This window comes from Dendronephthya gigantea, unplaced genomic scaffold (assembly GCF_004324835.1).
Source record: "Dendronephthya gigantea isolate DGI-Jeju-01 unplaced genomic scaffold, DenGig_1.0 000074F, whole genome shotgun sequence".
Classification (NCBI taxonomy): Eukaryota; Metazoa; Cnidaria; class Anthozoa; order Malacalcyonacea; family Nephtheidae; genus Dendronephthya; species Dendronephthya gigantea.
This window is the reverse complement of record NW_021163084.1, coordinates 709,493-737,319: the sequence shown is the minus strand read 5'-3', so window position 1 is coordinate 737,319 and position 27,827 is coordinate 709,493. Positions and strand designations below refer to the sequence as shown.

Below are 27,827 nucleotides of genomic sequence, written 5' to 3'. Positions count from 1 at the left end.
AAAATATGTTGAGAAATTTTAGAATATTGAAAATATTTCGGTATTGTTCCGCTATTTGAATGTTGAAATGCTAATGAAATGTGATATCAATCATAAATGCAATGATTTCAAATATGCTTGCGGAGTTAATTTGAATTCTTTTTAGGATAAGAGGAAATTAGTGCAAATGAGCTTTAGTAATACTTGTTTTGGGTAAAAAAATTGATCTCTGGCAGCAGGGGGTTGAAAATCAATGCCAACTAAAAAAGACGCTTATAGATATAATGTATTCAACCTAAACCTTTCATTTTTATCTATTTTTATCTAAACACAAGACCATATGGATAAAATGAAAGGAATGATCAAGTGCCTATCACCATCAGGAAGTGATAAGCTATTAAATTTCACATTATAGAATATCTGCTGCAGAATAGCAAAATGAAACCCCCCTTATTATTAATTAAGAGATAGAATGAAATATGTTTGGGAAATTCAAACATCACACATGTACGTTCTAGCAATGACAAAATAACACTTTGTCTCAGACAAGTTACTCTTGACAATGTTAAGAGTTTTTCTGGCAAGTTTTTTTTCTTCTAGACTTATATTAGGAGTCAAATGTAGTCAAGTATATAATAAGCAACTGACTAGTGTTTGAAATATCCATACAATATATCTACAAATCTAGTTTAGGTAGTGTTCAACATTAGGTTGTCATAGTTTATATTGAAGCAGCCCAAAAAGAAATGTGGTTTTTAGTGTAGGAAATATTGTAGTTTATGACCAGTCATGGTTTATCTTCTGTGTAAGATATGGAAAATTTAGGTTCCACCTCTAATTTTCCTGGGGCTAAATCCGGGAAGTTCTAGACTGATTGTCTTTGATTAAAGGTCTAAAACAGCCTGCGTTCACAGGTTCAACCAAAATTGTACTTGAACATTTTTACATTTGTTATTAGGTATCCGCAGACTACAACTAATTCTCTTGAAGGTTTCCTTAATTCTTGGTGTCCAAGTCCATGCAGAATGTATGTTTGTGAAACTGCGAGAGCCATCAGAAGGTCAGTTGATAATTGAATGTGTAACAAGCAAATAAAATTGATCTAGTATAGAAACAATCGAGCAAAGATGAAATATATTCAGCACACACTAAGGACGCTTCCCTTTATATGGTAAAAATTGCCAGACTGGTCCTGTTGTATTTTGGTACAGACAGATTACTGGTATTTTTTAGTGTTTCAAGAACTCTGCATTCGAGTATATTACTATTTACATCTGTCATCTGTCTAGCATGGGAAATGCAGTTTCACAGGTGATTCTTAAAGAAATACTTTATACTTTTATTTCAATTCAAAATATGACCAGTCTGACCATATTGGCTGCTAATAAAGGAAAGCGCCCTAAGCATCAAGCAAATTATCCTTACTTATATGGATGGTAATAACAATGGTAATGATGATCAAATTATGGTAATGGTCATATGGACCAATATACCTGTAGCATGTGTCCAATTTTTAAAAAATCTGATTACCCTCTCTGTAATTGTGGTGATCTCAGATATCAACACATACTTTATCTATTATACTGGTGCCAAACTTTCATAGTCATGCATTTAGATTCCTTTTAGAGCAGGCTAATTTCTTTAATGATACACAATAAAGATATTGGCTTGATTAATCAATATAAAGCACTTTTTTGATTGCGCAAACTATGATTTCCACATTTTTAAATATTATAATACAATTATAATATAATACAATATTTGGTACAATTAAATTACAAAGCAAAATGCCTATATAGCACTCAGCACAGATGCAGTGTTGGTTATGTAGATATATTTTTCAGCATCAAGGTTAAGCAGCTATGCTGTTAGTTTGATTTTTTTTTGTGAGAGAGGAGGAATTGATAGGACATAATTATAGGGTACATTTATGCTCCAATGCAATGTTTTAACAAATGTCCTTGAAAATGAATTGTGTGACCTTCTTTGTGTTGGAACAAGTGGTAGTTGAGAATGTTCAATTTGATTGAATATAGTAATAAGTTGTCTATATAAAATGACACTGGTCACCTAGGTTTAAAAATGCATTTTGGCATATGATCAAGACATAGAAATACCTAAACTTTTTCAAGTCAGACTAGTGGTGCTTGATAGAAAAAAGTGCTTGGAACACATTCTTCTTTAAGACCCTCTCTCGACCAACACTTCCCAACTTATTTCCATATGACTGTCCTCATTAAGAGAAAGCAATAACAAAAGAGAGAAACAAAGAACTTTTAAGAATAATGCATACTGATATCCTATGCACACAGATATTTCTGTGGTCATTATGAAGGGGAAAATTTTCTGCAGACTGCAGTACTGAATCGTTTTAAATTTCATTCGGAGATATTTCTGTTCCGAGGAAAGAAGCGCCGGGAAAATCTGGCATCTCTTCAGTTCCGGTCCGATGAAACTTCCGATGTGTGAATGAACAGAAGTTCTTCCGGATGAAATTTGAAATATTTTACTGCGCAAGCGGCCCGCGAAATATTTTTCATTCCGAGGAAATTTTTCCGGTGTGTGAATGCAGCTTACATGTACGAGGGCGGGGGATTGGGTTGAGCCTTTAGATGTCACCTAATAACAATGGCCCGATGGTTAGGGGTTAAGTTAAAAGAACCTTAAAAGTGATGGTGAATTTGTCAAAGAGTAGGTGAAAAAAGTAAAATCATTCTTTAAAAAGTGAAATTATGATTTTTCAGATCGAAGATGGACTGCAGAAGTGAAACCCGAGAACCATGTTGTGGGCAAATACGAGTTCGACGTGATCGTAGGAACAGATGGACGAAGACACACGTTGAAGGGATTCAAACGAAAAGAATTTCGAGGCAAGCTCGCAATCGCGATAACCATGAACTTTGTGAATCGTAACTCGAAGGCTGAGGCGAGGGTCGAGGAGATCAGTGGAGTTGCGTTCATTTTCAATCAAGGTTTCTTTCAGGACTTAAAGGATTCAACAGGGATAGATTTAGAGAACATTGTGTATTATAAAGACGAGACACATTATTTTGTTATGACTGCAAAGAAGAAAAGTTTACTTCTCAAGGGAGTCTTGAAAAAGGTAATAGAAATAATAAGACATTTTGCGAGCAGACCCGGATCAATAGAGGCACAGTTTTTACTGTTTAGGCAAATGAATCCAACTTGACATCGAAACTCCGTATGGCAATAAATCATGTGTTATTGTATTTTCTTGATAAGTTCATTTAACGACAGACTCAGGGCCTTTTTTAACTATATAACTGGGCGAACGCCCCCCCTCACCTCGTCATTCAGCCTCCCCCCCCCACTGACGGATTTTGACATGTTGAAACAATTTTTTTCTTGACGGGCTCCATTGTAAGCATGGTTTATATATATATATATATATATATATATATATATATATATATATATATATATATATATATATCCAAATAATTGACTGTGACAAAAAGATCACAGAACTTGACAATGGTTGGAGAGCGCTCAATACCATTACTGGCAGAGCGATAATATATATTTATTGAAAGACTAGCTTAGCTACTGAGAAACTCCGAGTAGCTAAGCTAGTCTTTCAATAAATATATATATATTATTATATTATATAAATATTATATTATATATATATATATATATATATATATATTTTAACATTTTTAAACGTTGATCTCTTTATCTTGAACAGGATCTCGCAGACCCACGAGACCTTTTGGCTGAGCGTAACGTGAATCGGGAGCAGCTCCTCAACTATGCACGGGAGGCCGCCGACTTCTGTACAGCAAAACAACTTCCTCATCTCGACTTCGCCATGACGCCACAAAAATCTGAAGACATAGCGATGTTTGATTTCACGTCCATGTACGCCGCTGAAAATGCTGCGATGATTTTCGAGAAGAAAGGACATCGTTTGTTGACCTGTTTGGCCGGCGATAGCCTGATGGAGGTATGATTTTTGAGTTTCAAAACGAAGTACCTCCAACGATCTTCAGCGAAGTAGATACTATGTCTAAGGCAGCTTAGCTAGGCTGTTTATTTGTATCCGCAAACTTTCTAAAATATGTTACAGTTACAAAGGCAGTGATCCAGTGTGTGTGGGATGGTCCGGTACAATTCCGTCATTTTGTTATCCCCTAAAATCGTGGTTTACACAGGGATTTATATTCTTCGACCTTTTTGATTCTTCTCTCCTTAGCCGGACTTTAGCTTTGATTTCCTCCTTGAATATTTGCTCCTGATTTTCCTTTTTTTTCTTCCACTATTTTTCTTCAACCTTTTCAACCCCCCTCTCATATTCTATTCTTTAAGACCCTCTGACACATTCTCTTGCCCAATAGGGGGGGGGGGGTCATAGAAGAATACACCTTCTATGTTTGTATCTGTACAACCTAGAAAGAGCAAATGAAACATATTGGACTGTTATTCAACAAAGAGCTGCAATTAGTACCAGTAGTTGACGTCCATTTGTATTTCTTTAGCCGTTTTGGCCCACTGGGTCTGGTTGCGCCAGAGGCTTTTTGTCCGTGTTTGATGCCGCATGGATGATGAGAGGCTGGGGCCTAGGACACCGTCCAATAGATCTCATTATGGAACGAGAAGGTGTTTACAAACTTCTTGCACAAACAACTGCTGACAACGTATCGAAGAAGTTTGATGATTATACAATTGATCCCAAGTCTCGCTATCCTCCCGCAAGTGTGAGGAAGGCACCCAAAGATTCTGTCAAGCATTTGTACAAAGTCGTCCAGAACTCGTTGGAGGAGAGTTTGATTGAAGAAATACAACCAGATAATATGGAAACTGAACAGGTTATGAACATTAAGAATAAAGGTTAGTTTCAGAAATATCATGAATTTCTTGGCATACAGGGTGTGTTGCAATATCGTGTTGGTAAAAAACTTACATACATGCTTCAGGACTGGAGCCAGCTTATGGTTGATAAGATTTAACGCATGTGATTATCCGGCAACTTCATGCCAAGGGTATATTGCCCCCATAGTGAAGACCATAAAACATATGCAGTGGTGGAACCGTGGAAGCTGTGCTAATACGTCGTCGAAATTGGCCCCGTAATTTGCTGGTCACCTGACACCCAATATGATGGGCGTTTTGATACAATGCATTTTGATCTAGTTATATTTGACGATTAGCTTGTTTATAAAGCCCTTTTTTTTACAATTTTCCTTTTAACTGCAGTAGCTAGCAGTATAAGCAGCAAAGCGTCGTTGTAATAATACTGAATCAAGAAACGATCCTCCTACTTGGCTAAATCAATAAAGAATCACCTAAAAATAATTCACAGATGCCCTCAAATTCAGGGCAAGAATTGTCTAGAAGTGATCTTAAGTGATGTTAGATGAAATGTTAGTTTTGTTTGGTAAAGTACTGCAAATGTTTTACTCTAGTGAGTCCTGATCTGTTGCTCTCCTGGTGTCAGAAACACACGAAAGGATATAAAAATGTAGACGTCAAAAACATGTCATCATCTTGGAAAAGTGGTTTGGGATTTTGTGCTCTTATTCATAAGTTCCGGCCTGACTTGATGTAAGCTCGCTTGTTTGTCACTACGATATCTACTGATATGTTTCAGTAGATCTTTTGGTTTGGTTCAAAAGAAATTAATGGAAGTTACTCCTGATTGATACGTTCCATACCTCACAATCCCACGACTCTTATCAATACAAATATACAATAGCACGTCATTATACTTGTCATTTATGTTCGTCATCATATTTTCAAAATTTTGCCATTCATTAGGATAATTTAGTTATGATGTGAGAACTTTATCGTTGAAATTTCAATATTGCTTTGTCTTTCAAGTGATTTTGAACGACTTAACGAGGATGATGTCGAGAAGAACAATGAATTGGTAAGAGAACTTTAGATTCCAATTAGACCAAAAACCACACCATGGTTGCAAGTAGGAATTCATCGAGATTCGTCTTGAGCACCAAGTTACCTTGCTTAGTGCTTATACAACAGGGTGTGGCCCTTCACTTGATAAAACTATTTCAGGAACAGGTCGCCGCGATGTTCCAAGATCGTCCAAGTAGCCCAAAGATATATATTTGTTTGGGATGGAAATTGCCTGGGCAATGTCGGATGAACAGCCCACAGCATATATCCGCTGTTGCAGGACGACAAGTGGCAGAACAACATAAAAGTAAAAATATATTATCTTTTTTTCGCAGGCGTTTAGTGTAGCGGAGAATGAGTTAGGAATACCGCCACAGATCTCAGCTGAAGAAATGGCAAATAATGCAAGGACAGATATGCTCACTATTGTAACCTATCTTGCTCAATATTACGAGACTTTCAAAGACGAAAAACCTGGTAAGAAAATTGAATAGTTAAGAAAATTGAACTGATTGGTACCACGGTATTCTGTGGCCTGATAATAAACTCATATGTAGTGAGTACAGCACATAACATTAGGCCAGTAAAAGAATAGCCTCCTTCGCAGTTTTCTTAGAACGATGAATGTGACATTAGATCAACAAGGAATGACTCTAACTTGACTACTAGAAAAACAGTTTTGAGTAAACCTTTCGAACTTAAAGAGCTAAATGTCACGTTTATAAAAAGATATGTTTCTTTGCAAGGTCATTAAGAAATATAACAATCTTCTCGACTTTCGAAGAGGACAGTTTAGAACTGATAGAAACCGATAGAGCTATCCAGTGTAACCAAAAAGCCTCTTTGAAGCAGATTAACAGAACAACCTTCTAGACCAACAATGGGGTCAGTTTAGAATTGATCTTTACGTTTTGTCTTTGTTTCCTGTTAGTTCCACCACGAAGCAGCGCGTCCAGTGACGAGGTCACATCGCCTGAAAACAAACATAAATCACCGTTATCCAAACTGTCCTACATTTCAAGATTGAGCATGAGAAATAAAAAGGTTAGTTGCTTTCTCTCTATAAACGAACTTGCGACAAGCACCAAATCGCGTGTACTGGTAACTGGGACCTGGGAAAACCTTTGGGATCTAAACTAAATCAGTGAAGTTTCATTACGTGTTATCGACCACTTCCATTCAATTCCATTACTTGCCTTCAAATACAAATTAGTCTACTGTGTGTACGCAAGCAAATACTTTAAAGTTCGTCACCAATTGCCGCACAATACTGTCCAGTGCTATCTTTTCTGGTACATCTTTTCTGGTACATCTTATAGTACGCTTGACAAAACCTTGTCGATATTACGTCTTTGAAATAACTGCCTACAATTTGCTATGCTTTGAAGCTCTTCGCATTGACCATTGAATCGTTTAATTCCTATATAAATATTCTTATTTACCCTACACCATTTAATTTGCAAAAAACACTAGTAAGCTCAGATATCAGGTTAGGCATAAACAACCTCTTAGTCACAGGGAGCTTTTGTCAAGAAGACTGAAGGCAGAGGAGGGTATAATATATAATATTATGTATATTATTTAGTCTGTGAGTCCTGAGCGTCACGTCAGTAGGGGTTCACGAGTGGAGAGTATAACGCGAAAGTTGAAAGAAAGACAAAATAATGATCGCCTAGTTTCACGATCTTATACCCTGAAACACCGGCGCACATGTAGTACGAACGATTTAAGGGAGACGAGAGGACGTTTTGAGCATGACAGAAACGACTTGACGCGTAGGAACGACCGTATTGCGCATGACAGAACTACAGACATGTTAACCGAGGGATTGAGTGAGACAAAGTTACCAAAACGGACCATTCCCCAAGTTGTTGCGAGACTTGTTGCGAGGTCATTGCTCATCGGTTACTGGTGGTTGTTGCTAATGTTGTGGTGGATAGTAACCCTGTTACCACGTTGTGTTGTTTTTGTTTTCGTCAAGGATAAGCGTAAGCACAAGGAAGAGGTGCCATCGGAAAAATCAAGCAAGAAATATAAAGTGTCTGATGAGAGCAAGGTTAGAATGAAAATTTTATTGCGCATGTCTTTCACGTTCGCAAGAAAGGTTTTCTAGAGGGAGGGGAGGGGGTGCTCGGTTTCCATGAAACCCAGCAAGTCACTGTTTAGCAGAATGCCGCCTTCCTAATATATAGGTATAGGTGTAGATCTTTTCATTGAACTCCCCTAGGTAGGTATAGATCTTTTTAATGAACTCCCCTACAGTCTTGATGACCAAGGTCTACAGGTAAAGGGCAAGTGGGCTAAGTTACGACGAATTGGCCTTCGTATTGCCCCCTTGTATTTCCTTTAAAATCAATTTAGTATTGACAGAAATATCTGGCATAGATTAACTAGCTAAATATAGCTACCCATTACAGTCACGCTGGATCCATGCAGGAGGGGCAGATTGATATAGATATCCATTATTGATAGCGTAGCTTAAGAAAGTCCTTGAGGACTGTCCTCGCTCCACTTCCATGAACTGTGGGGACTCTTAATCAATGAAACCTGGTACATAAATTGTCCTGGGAGATTAAACCTTGCTACTGCATGTCCTGCATGTGTCTATATATAGTCTAACTGTGGACATGTACTAGGTTTAAAAATTTTATCATATTGGCTTTTAAGGCAAAGCACGGAGGAAAGGATGTTTCATTAACTTCTTATAAGAAAGGTAACAACAATACTGGCGAGGCGGGAAAGATGCAGATATCGGATAGTGCCAACAATAAACCAAGCAGCCGGATCAGTGCTTTAGCTGAGCAAGTGTTTGGAGCGCCAGCCGATAAAACTCAGCAGATTAAATCAACAGCAGGAGCACCTGTAAGTAGTAGATTGTTCTAGTTTCTACTTTCTTAACTGAACAGTATCTATATACCATAGATAACTCATTCAGTTCACTCTAATGGTCCACAAAAAGCCATTTTGTCCGAGGAAACCTAAACTGAAGTATCTTTCATATCAACAGCTTGGTATAGGACTGGATAAATAAAGATTGAACCTAGCATAGATCTTATCGATAATACGTTTGCGACTGATAGAGCTGCCCCTGCAAGATAAATATACAGATTTATTTTTCTCTAATGAGGTTTCAGAAATTTTAGTAATATAAAAAATCCGAAGAATAAAGTTATTAAAGATATGAATTAAAACAAAGGGAAATATATATGAGATTCGGTGTGGTAGACAGTCATCGTCAGATACTTGACACATAAGATGAACATAATACATGCGAAAAACAAGAGAGCATAACTGCATAAGTACAATTATTGTACAATTATTTAGGATATGTTGGTAATAATTCAACCCTGAGATGCCGGTAAGAATGAATTCAACGGAAAAGAGTTTTTTACTGCCTTTGACTTTTGAGTCCAGAGTTTAGTTCATGTATATAAAGTATTATGTTTCATTGTGTTTTCATTACACAAAGTATTATGTTTCATGATTTTGTGATAAAGTGGAAACTTTACGCCCATATCAGGGGGGAATAGAAAGCGGGGCGGGAGGCGCTTTTTTCTTTGTTGGCGGATTAAATCACTAAATAATTAACCTGCAGCAATAAGCATTTTAAAACATGGACATTGAAGGGAAGGGGGCAACCCCTAACCTGATGTAGAATTCTAACCAGGGGGAGGGAGTCCCCCCGCTTCCCTTTCCAATACACCGCAGGACTTTATCCAAAACGGAAGAATGTATGTTTTTCAAGGTTCGTCATGCTCGTGGTACACTTGGTAACAGCGAACATTGTCATTTCTGCAATGAACGGATATTTGTCTTCGAAAGACTCTCGGCTGAAGGATTCTTCTTTCATCGCAAGTGCTTCAAATGTGAACATTGTGAGGTGACTCTACGACTGGGTAATTATGGTTATGTCCCGCCACAAGATAGTCAGCAAGGAAAATTCTATTGTAAACAGCATTATCGTAAAGTATTTTATGAAACGCCTGAAAAATCGACTGAGGACAAAGAAAACCAAGGTACTGTGTTAAGTTTACTTTGATTTAAACACTCGATTTCTTTCACATCTATGACTTCCAAGCTTTTTCTTTTTTTGCTTGATTTTCCATCTCTGATTATAAGGTCAATTGAAGATGAATCTTTTCCTATAAAAAATATGCTTTTGACCTAACAGCTTTACTATATAGATAAAAACAGTTTTGTTAGAGAGGACATCTGGTATAATTTGTATTAGAAAGAAGTTTAGATTAAGATTATCGTAGGACATCGCAGGGGGACGTATATCAAAACTGATATGCAAGAGGCGACATGACTAAGGGTCTGTTCATATGATGGCTCGCTGCTTTTGCTGGCCCGCTTGATGTTTTCATATGAGCCCGTTAAAGGCGAGATCTCGCTTCGTTCAGGCGGGCCTGGCTCCATATGAATGCAATTTTACAAATATGGTGAAAGAATATGTAAAGCAAGATCTCGGCAGTTCCGAGCTAGCTCGGCCCGTCTCATGTAAACAGCGGGCCCTAGTTGAGAAGCTGTATCCTGGTGGGATGAAGTCGGCCCAAAGGTTTTGGTTTTTAGTTGCTGTAATAAGAATAAGTCAATTAAAGAGAACTCCGAAGAAGAAAATTCAAGGACTGATAGAGTTATACGGTTTTTAAAACTATTTTAAAACTGATAAGTTATTGGTAAAATTACAAATTAGGCGCATTCCTTTATTTAAACTGGATTAACAAGAAACATTACTGAACGAATTTCCTTTTCTACCAGATGTTCAACCCGTGGAGCAAAAAACACGTCGGTCTCATTCGATTGGAGTCTTTGATATGAGCATGCGTCAGAAAATCGAAAAACCGATTGACTTAGAGACGGCAGATGTACGATCACCCCCCCGAAAAGTACTCAAAGTTCCAAAGAACCTGAAGGATCAGATAAACGGTCGTGGAACTCCCCAGAGCAGCACTCCATCCAGTGAACATAATGTATCAGTGTCGCCGTATGAGATCATCTCGCTTAGCAGGTGTGTGACCAAGACAATTAAAGCAAAGAGACTTTTATTTAGCTAAAAAAGAAAAAGAAAATTAATCACTAGGCCGATATATAACCACCTAGGAAAAACCGTTTTTGGCTTGAGGAAGGCATGTTTATCGCATATCACTGTTAGCCTTCCAGTTCTATATAGAGTTCAGCGACAGGATTCAGTATTTACTCGTTCGCATAAGACTTGCAAGTGACTTGTGTGTTAACTTGCATTTATTCTCTGCTCACTTTTGGTTGACTCGAACCAGTTGCACCACAGTGTTTAAAGAAAGCTAACCGAGGTTGTCGATTTGTCTTGTATTAGTTATTTACTGTTTTATCTAATCCTTCGTAGATTTCAGTTGCGTTACAGGGTTTTCCCAGCATGGATGTAAAATCGAATATTTATTAGCTATATAACAAGTATTCTCGTTTTCTAGTGTTGAGAAATTGTCGGATAAGGAAGATGAAGAGGTCGGAAAGCAGTCGGAAGTAAGCGTAAAGCCTTCGGGAACGCCTATCTCTCGAGGCAGTGCCAGTCGGAAAGCTCATAGATATTCAAAACTAGAAGCCAGGCCTCTAAGGCGTTCCAGTGTTAGCGCGGTCAGGAAATCAGATAGAGGTACCAGGAGACTATTCTTACATAAGCGTAAACCCGAGGAGAAAAAGGAAACGAAGAAAGAAACTGGGCACAAGATTGTTGCCTCGCCCGAAGCACCACCGAAACCACCGCGGGCTCATCAAGTTCAAGATGCCAGGGAGGATAAAAAACCTGACGCTGTTGAGGAAAGTGGAGAAGGTATGGGTACAGTATTGTTATTATCATCATCACCCCCCTGACCCCTGATGTATGTTCCTTTGTAATGAACAAGATCTATGTACATAAAATCTCTAGGAAAGTAAAAATAGCAGAATTTCTGACTCTCTATCAGTACTTGTTTCTCAGTCTATTGTGCGTATAGTTGTACCCCATTTTGATAGTTGACTTCGGCACACTCGCTGTTCGTCGAGGTGCCCCCGTGTTTAACAGTGCTTCCCCCCACACCTCCCCTTCACCTTTCTGATGTTTCAGCAGCGCTTTTTGCAGGGTTGAATAAGATTAAGTGTAACATTTCAGGTAAACGTCGACGAAACTCCAAACGTGCAAAGTACCCAGAATCAATGGCCTTCTCGGATCAGTTCTTGATCACAAAGGCAGTCGAAATGCCGCCTGACAGCAGCGGCAGCCCTGGAAACCAAGAGAACGTAACATCTGATCTTAGAGCATGTCTTGGCGAAGCTACTCCGAGACGCATCGGCCGACAATCGGCCGGGCGACGACGAAATGCAGACCCGAAGAAACATTGGTCTGCGTATTATAGAGCAGCCATGACTGATGATTCATTTGACGAAGGTATGAGCCAATATCGTATGTATATCCTCATCACTTGGGAAGAAGTTAGGAACTTATTAATAAGGTCTCAGGAATAAATCAGACAAACTCCCCGCCCCCCCTTTTGTAATCTGACTTTTGAAAAACATTCTATATGTATCACGGATAAATACGTTCGAATATAACTATGTAGCAGCGTTGCAAAGCGTCTTCAAACAACTGCCTAAACACTTCTCGACGTTTCCACCTGAGGGCCTTAGGGCGAAACATCGAGAAATGTTTTAGGCAGTTGTTATACCACAATTAAAGCGACGTTGCCGCTGATAGAGCTATCTTGTATCAATGGTTTTAGATTAAGGCTTTTTGTTATAGCAACACCGTGTTTATCACAAACTATAAAGCTAACCAGTACCAAAAGGTTAGCGTTTCCCGTTATGTCATTACTGGGTCGCTAGAGCCTTACTATACCTCCAGGAGGAGCAATATGGAACTAAACTGAACCGCGAGGGTACTCTATAAGACTCAGTGACTCACTGCAGGCAATATTTTCTTTCTTCAGACACAAGACCTAAGTCACAACCCGAGCCACTAGAACCATTCGAGCTCCCTACTGAACCTGTGCCTGAAACTGTTCCTGAACCTGGTCATGAGCCACCCCAAATGCCTCTCCCTACCCTCCACGAAGACCGTGTGCTGTCCCCAACCTCCCCCAAGAGACACCTTTGGTCCAATCTCTTTGGTGGACATCACAAAAAAGACAAGAAAAGCAAGGAGGAGAAGAGAAGATTGAAAGAGGAACATAGGAAAGAAAAGAAAGAGAAGAAACGAAGAAAGAAGGAAAAGAAACCCAAAAGCGACACTGATGGCGTTCAGTCACCAGACGCTGCCCTCAGCGATGCGGGTTAGTAATGAATTTACGATTTGGCCGGCAATGGACACTTCACGATTGACGTTAACGGCTAATTAATGATTTCATGATTTTAAGATGTTTTAGGAAAAGCAGTTTACAATAAGATAGACCTCTGTCGAGGTTAGGTCTATCCAACCTAATGTATACATGTATATTAAATCCCTTTGTAGATGATGTGAGATCTCCAGATTTGTCAGATGTGTGTTCTCCTGAAAGTAATTACGAATCCAGCGAGGAGGAAGAAGAACTTCCCGAAGCAGTCCGCCTCCGAAAGGGGGAAAAAAAGACGATTCCAGGTTTGTATTTGTCTAATATAATTTGGTATCGATTAAACGGAGTGTGTTCACTTAATTAACTGCAGGTAAAAACCTAGTTCAACTAGAGCATGATATTTTGGGGGTGGTTTTGACACCTAAGTTCCAAGTCGTACCCCTAAATTCATTCCGATAGATCGTGCCCCATGGAGTTATAAACAGAAGATGTCATATTACAATATGATAACCAGTTCAGAAAAACGATAGAAATTAGCATATATAGTACTTATTAAAACGAGAGATTAAAATCATCTTATAACCATTTCTTGACTGACGTAGTTTCGTTCAACCCGAGAAGGTTTGATCAAGGAAGGTTTCCGTTATTGCTCAAGTGGGAACATGATTTCTCTGTGACACCGCAGGAATTGATGCTTATAAAATTTAGCTGGAAATACTCACTGGTTCACATTTGTGGATTTCTCTTTTGCTCTCAATGAAAATACTACGGAATAAGTTAAAACAAGTTCAAATTTCCTTCTGACTGCGTACTTTGTAATCTTTTGAAAGCTCTTAAAAAACTTTTGGCGGCTGTTAAATGGCCATTTTGAGACTAAAATATATACACAAGGCTATTAATTAAGACAATTTGTTTTTAATACCATGTGCAAGCTTCAAATCTTTTGTGTAAGTCATATTTTGTTTAGCATTTATAAATCATTTTGTTCACCAAATTAGAAGTCTAAGTATGAAGGATTGCTGCGAAGTCTCTATAAACGCAAACCAATTTCCGCGGTGTCTGACATGTAGTAAATACGAGCGAGCTTCTAGGATACAGGAGATGCAAACTGTCAAGCCTTCCTCGTCTTAGTGTTGTCTCTTTTGTTTCAGCTCGCGGAGAAAGAACGTGATTTAAAACGACAAAAGAAAAATCAGGAGTTCCACATAATGTTGGAAATGAGGGAGAGGAAACGAAAGAGACTGAGGATTGCTCAGTCAATACAGCGAGAGCTTGGAGAATGTGAAGTCAGGCAAATGGAACTAGAGGAACGTGGTATTTCGGTAGAGATGAAGATGGCACAGGTGGAATCTGAATCTGGTAAGTGACGAATTGTAGCTGATTTCGCAATCTATCTCAACGGGATTATCATTATTATACCATCACAACTGTTAATATTAGTCCATGTTCACATTACGTTCGGCAATCATACTATGCCACTGATGTAATAGACTATGCATGTGCGCAGACTACATTGTTACCATGTGCATGACTGTCACTACTTTTTAATACTATTTTCACTGTAGTCATATCACTATAGTAAACACAACAACCATCATCACCACCGCTATTCTCACCAAACGTACTACTACCATCATTACCATTATCTTAACATAAGATACATTTTGTATTCTCGTAAGGTAACGAAACGGACGAACGTAAACTAGTCTTGGAATGGTTTGATTTGGTCAACAGGAAGAATACTTTAGTCCGATATGAATCAGAGCTGGTTATAAGGTAAGTTTTTACTTTTTCTTGAAAAGAGATCGCAGTAATAACATCGGATGCAATATCCAGTTGAATAGAAAATGATTATCCTGTGCATCGCTAAAATTTTTCTCATGTGGAACACAGTTACAGAATACATATTTTCATTCTTTACGCTTTGAGATATTTGCGAACTTCTGCTAGCAAATAGAGTTTCTACCATCTTGCATATATTCTACCATCTTGGATTTCACAATTGTGACTATACTCAAATTTCACAATTGTGACTATTCTCAAATTTCACAATTGTGACTATTCTCAAATTTTACAATTGTGACTATTCTCAAATTTCACAATTGTGACTATTCTCAAATTTCACAATTGTGACTATTCTCAAATTTCACAATTGTGACTATTCTAACTAAATACGGGCTGAAGATTTCAAATGGTATCATGGCTACCAATTGTGATCTTTATGAATGCCAAATATTTTGCGGATCAGATCAATTAAAACAAAATACCGCTAAGCGTTGTTTTGTGTTCGGGGGTATCTCAAAATACGAAAGTTTCTAATGAATATATGTAAAATAGTTTTTTAACTGTTGAAATTTCTGAAAAAGAAGTTTTGAAGGAAATTTGGATTTTAATTCTCTGGACAGACATCCGGGGGTGCGATTGCCGCTGTCGAAGTGTGCGATCCTTGAAAGTCTTTTAGGTGTTGGTCTATGAGAGGTACTTAAAATTCCACAAATTCATTTTAAAGAAAGTTCTTGATTAAAAGGTTAGGTAGATCGATTTCAAAATATTGTTAAAAATTAACTTGTTATATAACCGTACAAATAACCGTACTTTGAACCACCTTTATTAATTTTATCTGAAAAATCTTTGAAAAGTCTTTGAAGAGTGAGCACACATCCGGTAAAAAGACCCAGATAGATCCGGGGCTTTCCGGGTCAATTCACTCTAAATCAATTAAATGCGATTCGGTCCGACTAACCAATCGCAAGCGCAGCACGCCAGAAGGTCAGCGAATTGTAGCGGTCGGATGTGGTGAGAGTTATATCTGGGGCATGTGAAAGACTTGTTCCGACGTCACACCCAAATAGAGAAAGCGGGCTTTTCATTGAATATTTTAAAGCAATCTTTTTCTCTATGCCATCAGCTCATCGGAATGTTCCATTGACGTAAAGGGATGTCTTACAAAAACACCCTTTTATTAATTCAGTTCCTACTTGCCCACCTGTTCGTAAGTGTAAGACTACATATTTGTACATTAGCCAATATATCAAACTTAGCACGCATCAAATCTTGGTTTGAAGCCAATTTTGCACCTTTTCGATGTCATGTATAACCGCTGAACCTCGATGTATATAACCTTATTCCTAATCATGAACCCACGATTGCAAATAATCTCCCATGGCCGTATGCCAATACGTACCACGCGAATATTAAAGGAGGAAATCTAAAAACTTGGTGTCTAAAAACTTGACAAATGGCTTGACTTGGCGGAAATCTAAAAACTTGACAAATTAATATATTTGCATTACCGTATGCCAATACGTAGCACGCGAGTATTAAAGGCGGAAACCTAAAAACTTGGCATCGCAAATTATATACGTCATATGATTTGTTAAATTATTAAATCTACACACTTAAATGAATACTCGTAGGCTGTTACTATATATAAAACGTCGCATACACTTCTGAGTTGAGGCCATATTCTCGCTCTGTTCTTTGACTGTTCATTAGCGTTTTCTGGTAAGACATCAGACATAATAACGAAAGTGGCTTTGTGTATAGCGATTGAAAGATGATATCGTGGCGTTTTTCGATCCTGATTTCCTTGGTCTTCTGTTCGAAGGCAGTGTTTTCCTGTTATAGCGATTCAGAGTGCTTGAGCTATGAAACTTGTTGCAGTGACAATAATTGTCGTTCTGATTGTTCATCTTCACGTAGTAATGATGGACTGAGTTCCGTAATCGTAATTATCATCGTCATCTTCGTCGTTGTTTTCAAAATCGTATTCTGGGTGGCGATTTGTTATTGTCGTCGAAGACGATCGTATGGTGGCATTACGTTCACTCGGTTTGGCAATGCCCCGACGACTGTCGTAGTGAATTCATCGAACACCCAAATGCACGCTACGAATCCTGTTCAACAAGGTTATACCCCACCACAACAGATATATACCTCTCCTCAACAACAAGGTTATAACCTCCCTCAACAAGGTTACAAGCCGTCACAACAAGGTCATGTAATGGTTAACCCAGTCAGCAATCCTCCTCCACCGTACATTGACAACCGTCAATCTTGAATTTACACTCCTGATCTAGTTCTATCCTACTCCAGTTAGACTTTAAGGTGGTCCACTACAGAAAAAAATTTTTCTTTAATTTTGAAAAATATAAAAATCTGTTCATGCCATATTGCAAGCCAAGTTGCTCTGAGTGAAGAAAGAGTTGCAGAAATCTTCAATCACTATAGTTACCCAGACCAGACACTGGGTGTGTCAATGGTGGAAAAAAGGCGATTTTTGCAAACACGATACTGACAAACTGGGTTTTAACTCTAGAACGACAGAATTGGTTTTATTTAGTTCTAAATATTGTGGCGTCGGAGCTGAACTAGAATAAATAAAACTTGTCCATTATTAAACGTTTTGCAGTCTATAAATATAAAACTTCTGCGATCTATCTGAAAATAACGTTAACCAGTCCCTATTTTACTTAGACTGAACAGAATACAAAACTTTTAGTTCACCCCCGAGCCAATTGTCTTTAAAGTCAACCATGAAAACTTTAACATCAAGTTAGCTTTATTACTTTTTGAGTTATCGTGCACGAAAGTGCAGGGAAGTAAGGGGAATGAGGATTTTAGTTTGCCAAGAAAAGCGACGAAAAAAGTTTTGCATACACAGCAAAATTTGTCATTCTTGAATCAAGAAAAAAAATGCTTGCTTTGAGCAAAATTTTGCTCAAAGCAAGCAAATACATTCTTGTCCGTATAGTAAGAATATTATTCTTGCATAGAAAAATATTCTTGTTTCAAGAATAATATTCTTGGCAAGAATATTTGTTCTTGATACAAGAATATTTTCTTGATACAAGAACATTTGTTCTTGCGAGAATAACCCTAGAATGCAAGAACATTTTTACTTGTTACAAGAACATATTTCCTAAATTAAGAACAATGAGAAATACATATTCTTAAAATAAGTATAAAGGTTAAGATTATATTCTCAATTTAAGAACGGTTTTCTTGGGGGCAGGTGCGCTGATACAGAAAACAACACTTTTTTAATTCAAGGTTATTGTAGTTCTATTTAAAATTTATTAATACATTCGGTATGCTAAAAGCCCCAGAAAACAAAAACAATACTACACTAATACGAAAGGCCAGAAAGTAAATTACCCAAAGTACATGCATGCAAGTTTCATTTAAACTATAGGGTCCAGGGGGCAGTTGTACGAAAGGCGGATAGAGCTATCCACCGGATAGTGGTTTTTTTCAACCCTTTTAAACATGCCTAAAAGGCAATGAAATAAAATATTTGGAGCCGACAAAAAGAGGTCCCCTAACTTAAGATTACTAAGCTTTAATCTAGATTATGCCAAACAACGAGCAATTTTAGAGCGAATGAAAAAAACACTATCCGGTGGATAGCGCTATCCGCCTTCGTCGTACAACCGGCCTCAGGCACTCAATTCTACATTGTACTATTCAAATCATAACTAAAAAGGCCAGAGGGCTTAAGCATTCCGTTAGAAATGGCAAACGACAGGGGGAAATATGAGGCAATGATGGGAATCGTGATCTGTTCGAAGTGAATTGTATAATGATTCCTTTGAGGCCGGAATGAAAATAGGATGCGAAGGAATGCCGTCCAAATTTTAAGTAAAAATCAACTCAGCCTAGATGTCTTCAAATGCGAAGCTTAAGCCCTCTATTTCTATATTATCAACATTTAAAAATCATCAGATGAGTTCTGTTTGAACTCTAGATAGTCCTGTTTTGCAGACTCAAATGAGTTATATAGGTCTGCAGGGGTGTTCATGTCTTTAAATAACAAATTAAAACATACCATAATTGGAGTAAGTACTCTGTGGGGTTGCCTGTCGCTTGCGACCAAGTTTATAAATAAATTGTGGAGCATCGTGAGACCTAGCTCATGGGATTTTGGATAATCCACATCAATAACATAAAACAGTCCAATTAATGCAAGGACTGCTCTCATGAGACTCTTCAATGCCACAGTAAAGATTAGCGTACCTTGGCATATCAGGTAGGCTGATGTTTTATCAAGACACAGCAAAGGCATACTCTTACCCTGTCGCCGGCTGCACACTGCTTCTGGATCCTCATGATCCTACATTGAAAAACACAATTTTGCATGAAACATTTTCATCATAAGCACTGGCTGAGTGGCTGTGTAGTATGACAATAATTAGTTATCTTACTTCTTTATCAAAGTAACAATTACCTTAATCAAATAAATAAGGTCAATGAGCTTCTTGGCAGATTTATTCAGCTTTCCACTTCCAAACAACAAGTGCACGTTCTTCATAAGATGAACAACTTTGGCAACTATAACAATCAACATTTTTATTTTTGTCATTATGCGCAATAGGAAATGAACAATGCATTCAGCAGACACGGCACAACTTTTCAGATATGTTACATATATAAGAAATGCAGAATGACAGATTTTTAAATTTCTATACTTACCCTTTCCAGCTTCTGTAAGGCCCTTATCATCTGTTGATGATGATGATGATGATGATAAAGTATCATCCCCTGACAAGTCAACATGATCATCCACACAGACTACCATATCAATATTTCTCTTTTCAACCAAAGCCTTTGTTGTTGGATTAGAGTTATCAGTTGGTGTTGCCTTCTCAGTTTCCTAATAATGCAAAGTATATTAAATAATTATATAGTTTAGTCTAAAATAATATTCTCTGTCGACTCTCACTTGAAACTAAATACTTGATCATTTTAAAAGATTGTACTAAGAAACATTATTTTATACCTGAGATATTACTTTCCAGATGCGTGACCGCAGTAAAATCAATTTCATGCCATCGCCTGGAATAATTTCCTTTAATGCATCATAACACAGTTCCTTAAGATCATCATTTGTGAGGCCAACCACTGAAAATAATATACAGGTTAGAAAATATAATATGAATGAAACCTGCATTGATGTATTCCATATGGGTACAATTAAAAAATATCAGGCCAATAGTGCATTATGTTAAAGATCTGTTAGAGTGTACATTTTAGAATATAGAACTGTATAAAATATTGTTTATTCTTGTTCTTTTAAAGTCCAATAATGGATTAAGTAACATAACACAAGGTACATGTATCTATATGACTATATGACATTAACTGTGTAGAGGCAGGTTAGCCTGGTATTCTATATATAATTGTTCCAAACTATTCTCTATTTTTATATTCAAAAAATCCCGCCCCTCCAAACATGACAGGGGACCCCCGAATATTAAAAAATGAAGTGCTTTTATAAATTAAAAAATATAGCTTAATCAAAAAGTCTCAGCATTGTTCCATTTTCATTTATAATACCTTAGTTTATACACTCGATCGCAGATAATATACTTTACCTGTCAATTCGTAATAGTACGAAGCAAGTAAGGTGAAAAAACTGAAGGATTGACGGTATTAATTTATATTCGTTACCGCGGCAAATTTAAATTTGCATCGCGTTCCCGAATTCAAACATATGTATGCGACGACAATTCTTAATTATTATGACATAAAATAAGAACATATACTTACCTATTAAACTATCTGCGACGTCTTGATCAATCTCGGCGATTTTTTCGAGTAAATCTTTCGACATTTTCGTATTTTCTTGCGATAACAAACGTTGGACACCTTCACCTTTGTCGAGCGCGCTAGTAACATGAGAAGTGCGCCGCCGCACCGCCTGACCAGCGAACTCTAGTCCCAAAATGCTTTGCAGGGAGAATTTTATATTTTTGAAGTTCTCTGTGATTTTACAATTTTATAGTGAGGAATTATCCGTTCAGAATATGCTTTTAAAATGAAAAGACACCGTCCTATAAATGAAAGGCGTTGGGAGTGTAGATTGTGCAATTGTTTTCAAGCAATTTCACTACGAACGTTGCTTAATCATTATAATAAGGTTCATGGAAATGAGCCCAAATAGTGTGTGGCATCGAGAATTGTCCAGCAACATTTACGAAATATAATTCGTTATACAAGCACATTACAAGATCTCATAAAGAAGTCTACGATAATATCGAGGATAATACCAACGTTGAATTTAACCACAACAATGAGGATAATAGATGATGGACGATATTGATCACCACTTCTCAGTCGACTCAGCCTCAGATGAGAGCAGTAGTGATGAAGAATTGGAATTGGAAATGAATATAGATAAGAACCAGGTACCTATATTGTTCAGCCGCAAAGGAGAGTGTTGTCATTACGAACAAACTGTGATTACAATACTCTATCATAACAAGTGCTTTGACTTTTCAAAAAACCATATTTAAGTGCTCTAGTTACCATATATGAAACATTTGCTATTTAGCATGTATGAAATGCTGGCAGTTTACTTAAATGATGGCATGTTGAATATAGGCGGTGATATAAATAAAATGATAGCAGTATTCATCTGTGCTGTCAAGTGAATTATCTAAATACATGGTATCACAAAACATAACTGTAATATTACTGTGATATTAACATAACTGTGATATTATGTGCACAAACCAAGTAGTTTAGTTATTTAAGTGTAAAATAATTTATGTGGTTTTAGAATGTTGACAATATTGATATTACAAAGAGTGCTGCCTCATTTCTCTTAAAGGTGAAAGAAAGGAATAAAATACCTCAGGTGTGTATAAATATTTATTGATGAAACCTTGGTACAGAATAGTGTACCCAACCCACATCCCTATTTGCATAAACAAATGGTAAATTGCTAAACATCAATGGCCAATGAAAACTAGATAGTGCTATCCACCTGATAATGTTTTTTTATTTCTCTGAAATCACCTGTTGTTTGGTATAATTTTGAGTGAAATTTGAAGTTAAATTAAAATTGAAGCTTAAAATTAAAGCTGAACTGTGTAAAGTACATAGCATGAAACAATCTCTCCTTAAAGAGTCAAATTGTGTGGTTTTAGAAAAACTATGTACCTGAAATGCTACATATAATATGAATACAATCAATATGTTCAGGTTGCAATGGAATCAATAATGGACAGTACACGCACACTGGTAAAGCAAGTGGTAGATTCTGTGAAAGCGGAAGTTTTAAATGTCATGGCCTTCTACCCTCAATTGAAATTGTGGATGTTTACAAAGTAAGTTGGATCAAGCTTTTTGGAACAAAGTTTGCAAAGTCTGGTATTATTGCTATTGATGTTGCTGGAGACCCTGCATTGCCTGTTTTTGGAGTCATTGTGTGCATATGGTCAATTCTGGACTTTACATACTTTGATGTAGAGTTGCTTAAGACGTTATCTTTCGATGAAAAACATCAAGCTTATCACGTTTCGGAGAGTACAGAGGATGTTACTGCAATTTATCCTTATGACAGTCTAGTGGACTTTAATGTCTTTCATTGGAAGAAAGATAAAGAGAATAACAAGTATGTTACAGTGAAATATGACCTTTGTGATATAATTGAGGAGCATATTGAAGGACGAAATCCTCTTCATTTGTGACTGGTAAGAGTTTTTAGAAAAATTTAAATTGTATATAGTATCTTGCATGAAACAGGCAGTCAAGACTATTAACATAAATTGTGGCACATTGTTTCAACACTATTTCACCAAATGGCACATTGTTTCAACTTGTATGTTACACAGTGAAACAAACATATGTATCCAGAACAATGTTACCAGGTATAATGTATTGTTTGTATAAAAAGCGGCAATCAGCTGCTTTCTTCTTTATGTGCAGTGGACTTAATCGCACCTATATATTACTACTAATGTTGAATCACCTTGTCATAACTATTTACTGTTTATTGAAGGGCTTATTCTAGCCAACCTATAGCATTGAGTGATTTTAGGGTTGAAACATTTTAATATTTCATCCGGAAAGTTTGAAATTAAAAATATCCATTTCAAATGAATCTATTCACTGAGCTCATATATTATGAAAACGATACGTTTTCAGCGATGACAATTAATGCCAAAGTGTACAGTACAATTTAGATTTGAAATGGATATTTTTATTTCAAACATTCCGGGTGAAATACAAAAATATTTAATTGAATTGCCTTTCAAGCTGGCTCCATATAGTTATAACAAAATTCAGGTAAAAAAAACATGAAAAGAAATGGGTGACTTTCCCCAACAGTATTAGCTGAAGAAAATTCCAGGATAAGCTGATGTAAGCATGGGTGATTTGATCTGTTACTAACAATTAATAGTGTGATTTTTAGTTCATAAATAAACTAAAAAAAACATTTTCAGTTAAAATCTTCAAAATGCCTTAATGCTATCCTAATAACGTTTGAACGTCTTTAAATGTTAAGTGTCTGACTTTTAATAAACTGTATCGAGCCACTTCTAATAAAAATTAAGTAATAGGTAGAACTAATTTACTAGATTTAAGAATGAGAATAAATTTGTTCCAACATTGTTCTTGTTTCAAGGATATTATTCCTGTCGTATTCTTATTTTAAGAACTTTATATTCTCCCCAAATTTACTTGATTCTTGTTTCAAGAATGTTGCAATTCTTGCGAGAATATTATTCTTGTTATATTCGTATTTTAAGAATTTTATATTCTCCCCAAATTTACTTGATTCTTGTTTCAAGAATGTTACATTTCTAGCGAGAATATAATTCTTGTCTCGAATTTATTTGTCTTATTTTAAGAGAAATAATTCTAGGCAGAAATATTCTTACTTGTTTCAAGAATTTTAAATTGTTGCTAAGAATAGTATTGCTCAAATTAAGTATTGTTTTACTTAAAACAAGAATTTTGCAAGAATATTTTTCTTGCAAGAATTTCCAATTTTGCTGTGTATATTCATAAATTATAGAGAACAATGCAATAGAACGATGAAACAATAGAATAAGCCAATCGACCCCTTTTGTTTACTCGGGGTAAAACTCTAATTAATAAAACTTTTTGTTTAATTCTCGTGATCTTTGTATAAAAAAGAAAAAATCCATAGAAAGGATAGTTGATTAACTTAAAGTGGAGGACAAGTTCATATGTAAGATAAGGGAGTTAACAAACGGTTGTTATTTATATTTTGAACTACTATACACTTTAAAATACGATGTGTTGTCTTAATATCTAGCCTCACTTAGGTTCACTGTATACTTGTAATATTCGAAATTTGGGTCAGAGGACCAACACATTATGACTAAAAAATTGGTTTGACTAATATTAGTCACTTAAGATGGTCCACTACAGAAAAAATCATGAGTTTTCTGTTTTAAATACTCCAAGAGATGCAAACTTAAATGTTCGCTAAGCGATCCTGATTTTCTTTTACTCCAAAAAAGATCCAGATAGATCTACACTTTCTATATCGTTGACAATAACAAGTCTCAGATTTCAGTTCAACTCCTTCTCATACCACGATGGAGAAACCTATAATGCAATCAAATGCGATGGAACCTAAACCAACAGAAGATCCTAAACCAATCAAATGCGATGAGTCGATCAGATTCACCAATCACGAGTGCAGTACATCAGCGAAATAGAGTTTGTGGTAATGGAAGCTATATCTGGACCATGCACTCGTTCACTTCTGACTACTGTTGACTTTGTGTGTCGTGATGCTACAATAGAGTGGGTGTTTTTCTAATGTTTTGTTTTAGGAGCTTCAGCTCTTTATTCTATGTCTTCAGCCCATTGGAATGTTCTATTCAAATTAAACGATGTCTTATAACAAGTCGTCCTTTTATTAACATTTCCTACTCTTTCCTTTTCGCCTACCTGCTCGAACTTGTAAAGCTAATTACATGTAAAAAACTTCCTGGGTTTTTCTCTACTTGTACCAATATCTCAAACTCAGTACCTATCAAGATCTTTATTCAATCTCGCTGATCATTAGCGTATATTAACCTTATTCCTAACCGATGGGCCCACGATTACAAATAATTTCCCATGGCCATATACGTAACACGCGAATATTAAAGGCGGAAAACTTGGCATCGTAAATTATGTACGTCATATGATTTCTTAAATTATTAAATACTCTGCGCGCGTAGACAGTGTCGCTGTTATCATATAATACTGTTATATACAAAACGTCGCATATACTTTTAGATTTGAGGCCATATCCCCGCTCTGTCTTTTGACTCTTCATCAGTAAGAAATAAGACATGTGAAAGAGAGTGGCTCAATTTGTAACCGTTAGTCCACGATTACAAATAATGTCTCATGAACTTATGCACGTACACATTGGCAATGCAAATTAGTTTTAGACCCCGCTTACACTATACCGAATTCACATAGTCACGACATCAGTTTATAAGTTTTACGATATTCCTTGTCACTTTGGTACGGCTAATTTTGATGTCCTGCAGGCCATACGAATCCGGTTCAGCGTTTATATTATACCGCATTCGCATGGTCACGACGTCAAAATTAGCCGTTTAAAAGCGAGTTTTACTCCCAGAAGTCAAGTATGACAGCATCATTGCTTTAACATTACCTGCAGAGTGAAAAAGTTCTGTGGAAAAAGATACCGTAAAAAAACTTAAAACGATTTCGTGACCATGTGAATCCGGTATAGTGTAAACAGGGTCTTAATGTGCGTCATGCAATATGAATGGCCACGCACTTGAGAATATATGCACTGCGTAGGCTGCTATTAAAAATGCTTTAAATACTTCTAGAGTTGAGGCATATTCTCGCTCTATCTTCGACTGTTAATCAGAGCTTCAGACTAGTAAGACATAAAACATAATAACGAGAGGGGCTTTGTATAGCGATTGATAAAGATGATATCGTGGCGTTTTTCGATCCCGATTGCCGTGGTCTTCTGTTCGAAGGTAGTGTTTTCCTGTTATAGCGATTCACAGTGCTTGAGCTATGAAACTTGTTGCAGTGACAATAATTGTCGTTCTGATTGTTCAACACATTCACGTTCGAATAGCAGTGAAGGACTGAGTTCCGTAATTGTAATTATTGTTGTGATCTTCGCCATTGCTTTCAAAATCGTATTCTGGGTGGGGATTTGTTACTGCTGTCGAAGACGACGATATGGTGGCATTACGTTCACTCGGTTTGGCAACGCCCCGACGGCCGTCGTGGTAAATTCATCGAGTACCCAAATGCACGCTACGAATCCTCAAGAAAATAACGCAGTTCAACAAAGTTATACCCTACCACAACAGATATATACCTCTCCTCAACAGCAAGGCAATAACCCTCCTCAACAAGGTAACAAGCCGTCACAACAAAGTCATGTAATGGTTAACCCAGTCAGCAATCCTCCTCCATCGTACATTGACAACCATCAATCTTGAATTTACACTGATCTAACTCTATTGTACTCCAGTTAGACTTTAATAGTGACTAATATTAGTCTAACCAATTTTTTAGTCATTTCACGTTTCGAATATAAGAAGTATACAGTGAACCTAAATGACATTATATATTAAGACAGCACATCGTATTTAAGGTGTATAGTACGTAGTTCAGAATACAAATAAACAACCGTTTGTTAACTCCCTTATTTTATATATGGTCTTGTCTTCCACTTTAAGAATGAGTTAATTCAATGTGAGTTGTTGATCATAACGTGATTTGCCTGCGGGGCGATTCAACTATCTTTTCTATGGATTTGGACCAAAATGGCACTTGCTTTGGAAGTACGTCTCACCTACTTTGAAAGTAAACTTACATGGGAAGTACGTTTTTGGATTTTTTTTTTTAAATGTATTTTAAAAGTCAAAACACATCCGGAGGAAAGATCCAGATATAGATATACACTATTTTACATCGTTAAGATAACGCATCTCAGACTTGAGTTCAACTCCTTCTACTATACCACGATGGAGAAACTTAAAGCAATCAATTGCGATGGAAACTAAACCAACAGAGGAGCTTAAACCAATCAAATGCGATAAGTCGGTCAGGTTAACGAATCACAAGTGCAGTACATCAGCCAGATAGAGTTTGTGGTAATGGAAGTTATATCTGGACCATGTTAAAGACTCGTTCACGACTGATACACCATACAAATGAAAAGTGGGTCCCATGCATTGACTGACACTTGTGTGGCGTGATGCTACAATAGAGTGGGTGTATTTCTAATGTTATGTTTAGAGAGCTTCAGTTCTTTATTCTATGTCTTCAGCCCATTGGAATGTTCTACTCACATTTAACGATGTCTTAACAAGTCGTTCTTTTATTACCATTTCCTACTCTTTCCTATTTCGCCTACCTGCTCGAACCTGTAAAGCTAATTACATGTAAAAAACTTCCTGGGTTTCCTTTCTCTACTTGTACACTGCCCAATATCTTAAACTCAGATCTTTATTCAATCTCATCTTACGCTTTTTTATGTCATATAACCGCTGACCATCAGCACATTTAACCTTATTTTTAACCGTGAGCCCACGATTACAAATAATGTCTCATGACAGAATACGTAACAGGCGAATATATAAAGGCTGGAACATAAAACATTGGCAATGTAAATTAGTTTTAGTGTGCATCATGTAATCTAGATGAGATCTACTCGCATGAATGTATGCACTGCGTAGGCTGCTGCTATTACAAAACGCTTTAAATATTTCTACAGTCGAGGCCATATTCTCGCCCAAAACGTGAGGGAAGTTCTTTGACTGTTCATCAGAGCTTCAGAATAAGACATAATAACGAGAGTGGCTTTGTATAGCGATTTAAAGATGATATCGTGGCGATTTTCTATCCTGATTTCCTTGGTCTTCTGTTCGAAGG

The 27,827-nt window shown here is 36.9% G+C and overlaps 2 protein-coding genes and 1 long non-coding RNA gene across 3 annotated transcripts in view; 2 read left to right on the top strand and 1 right to left on the bottom strand.

The window, feature by feature from the left end:
• The window catches only part of LOC114531751 (F-actin-monooxygenase MICAL2-like), a 40,332-nt gene that overhangs the window by 1,586 nt on the left and 10,919 nt on the right, over positions 1-27,827 (top strand). Inside the window, 19 exon segments of the mRNA XM_028553373.1 lie at positions 938-1,039; positions 2,724-3,082; positions 3,689-3,946; positions 4,479-4,830; positions 5,406-5,544; positions 5,821-5,869; positions 6,192-6,333; positions 6,788-6,900; positions 7,838-7,912; positions 8,524-8,718; positions 9,602-9,872; positions 10,618-10,867; positions 11,307-11,665; positions 11,984-12,259; positions 12,798-13,139; positions 13,319-13,424; positions 13,426-13,444; positions 14,291-14,498; positions 14,819-14,915. Of these exon segments, the coding sequence (XP_028409174.1) occupies positions 938-1,039; positions 2,724-3,082; positions 3,689-3,946; positions 4,479-4,830; positions 5,406-5,544; positions 5,821-5,869; positions 6,192-6,333; positions 6,788-6,900; positions 7,838-7,912; positions 8,524-8,718; positions 9,602-9,872; positions 10,618-10,867; positions 11,307-11,665; positions 11,984-12,259; positions 12,798-13,139; positions 13,319-13,424; positions 13,426-13,444; positions 14,291-14,498; positions 14,819-14,915 (3,712 nt within the window).
• LOC114531749 lies at positions 17,800-20,808 on the bottom strand. The gene is made up of 5 exons (XM_028553371.1): positions 20,688-20,808; positions 19,918-20,039; positions 19,611-19,791; positions 19,366-19,469; positions 17,800-19,251 (listed from the first exon to the last, which is right to left on the bottom strand). Exons 1-5 carry the CDS (start codon positions 20,749-20,751, stop codon positions 18,850-18,852), a joined length of 873 nt encoding a protein of 290 aa, XP_028409172.1. The 5' UTR covers positions 20,752-20,808; the 3' UTR covers positions 17,800-18,849.
• LOC114531753 lies at positions 21,233-23,552 on the top strand. The gene is made up of 3 exons (XR_003687879.1): positions 21,233-21,325; positions 21,700-21,777; positions 22,125-23,552. It is a non-coding gene; the product is annotated as an uncharacterized LOC114531753 (long non-coding RNA).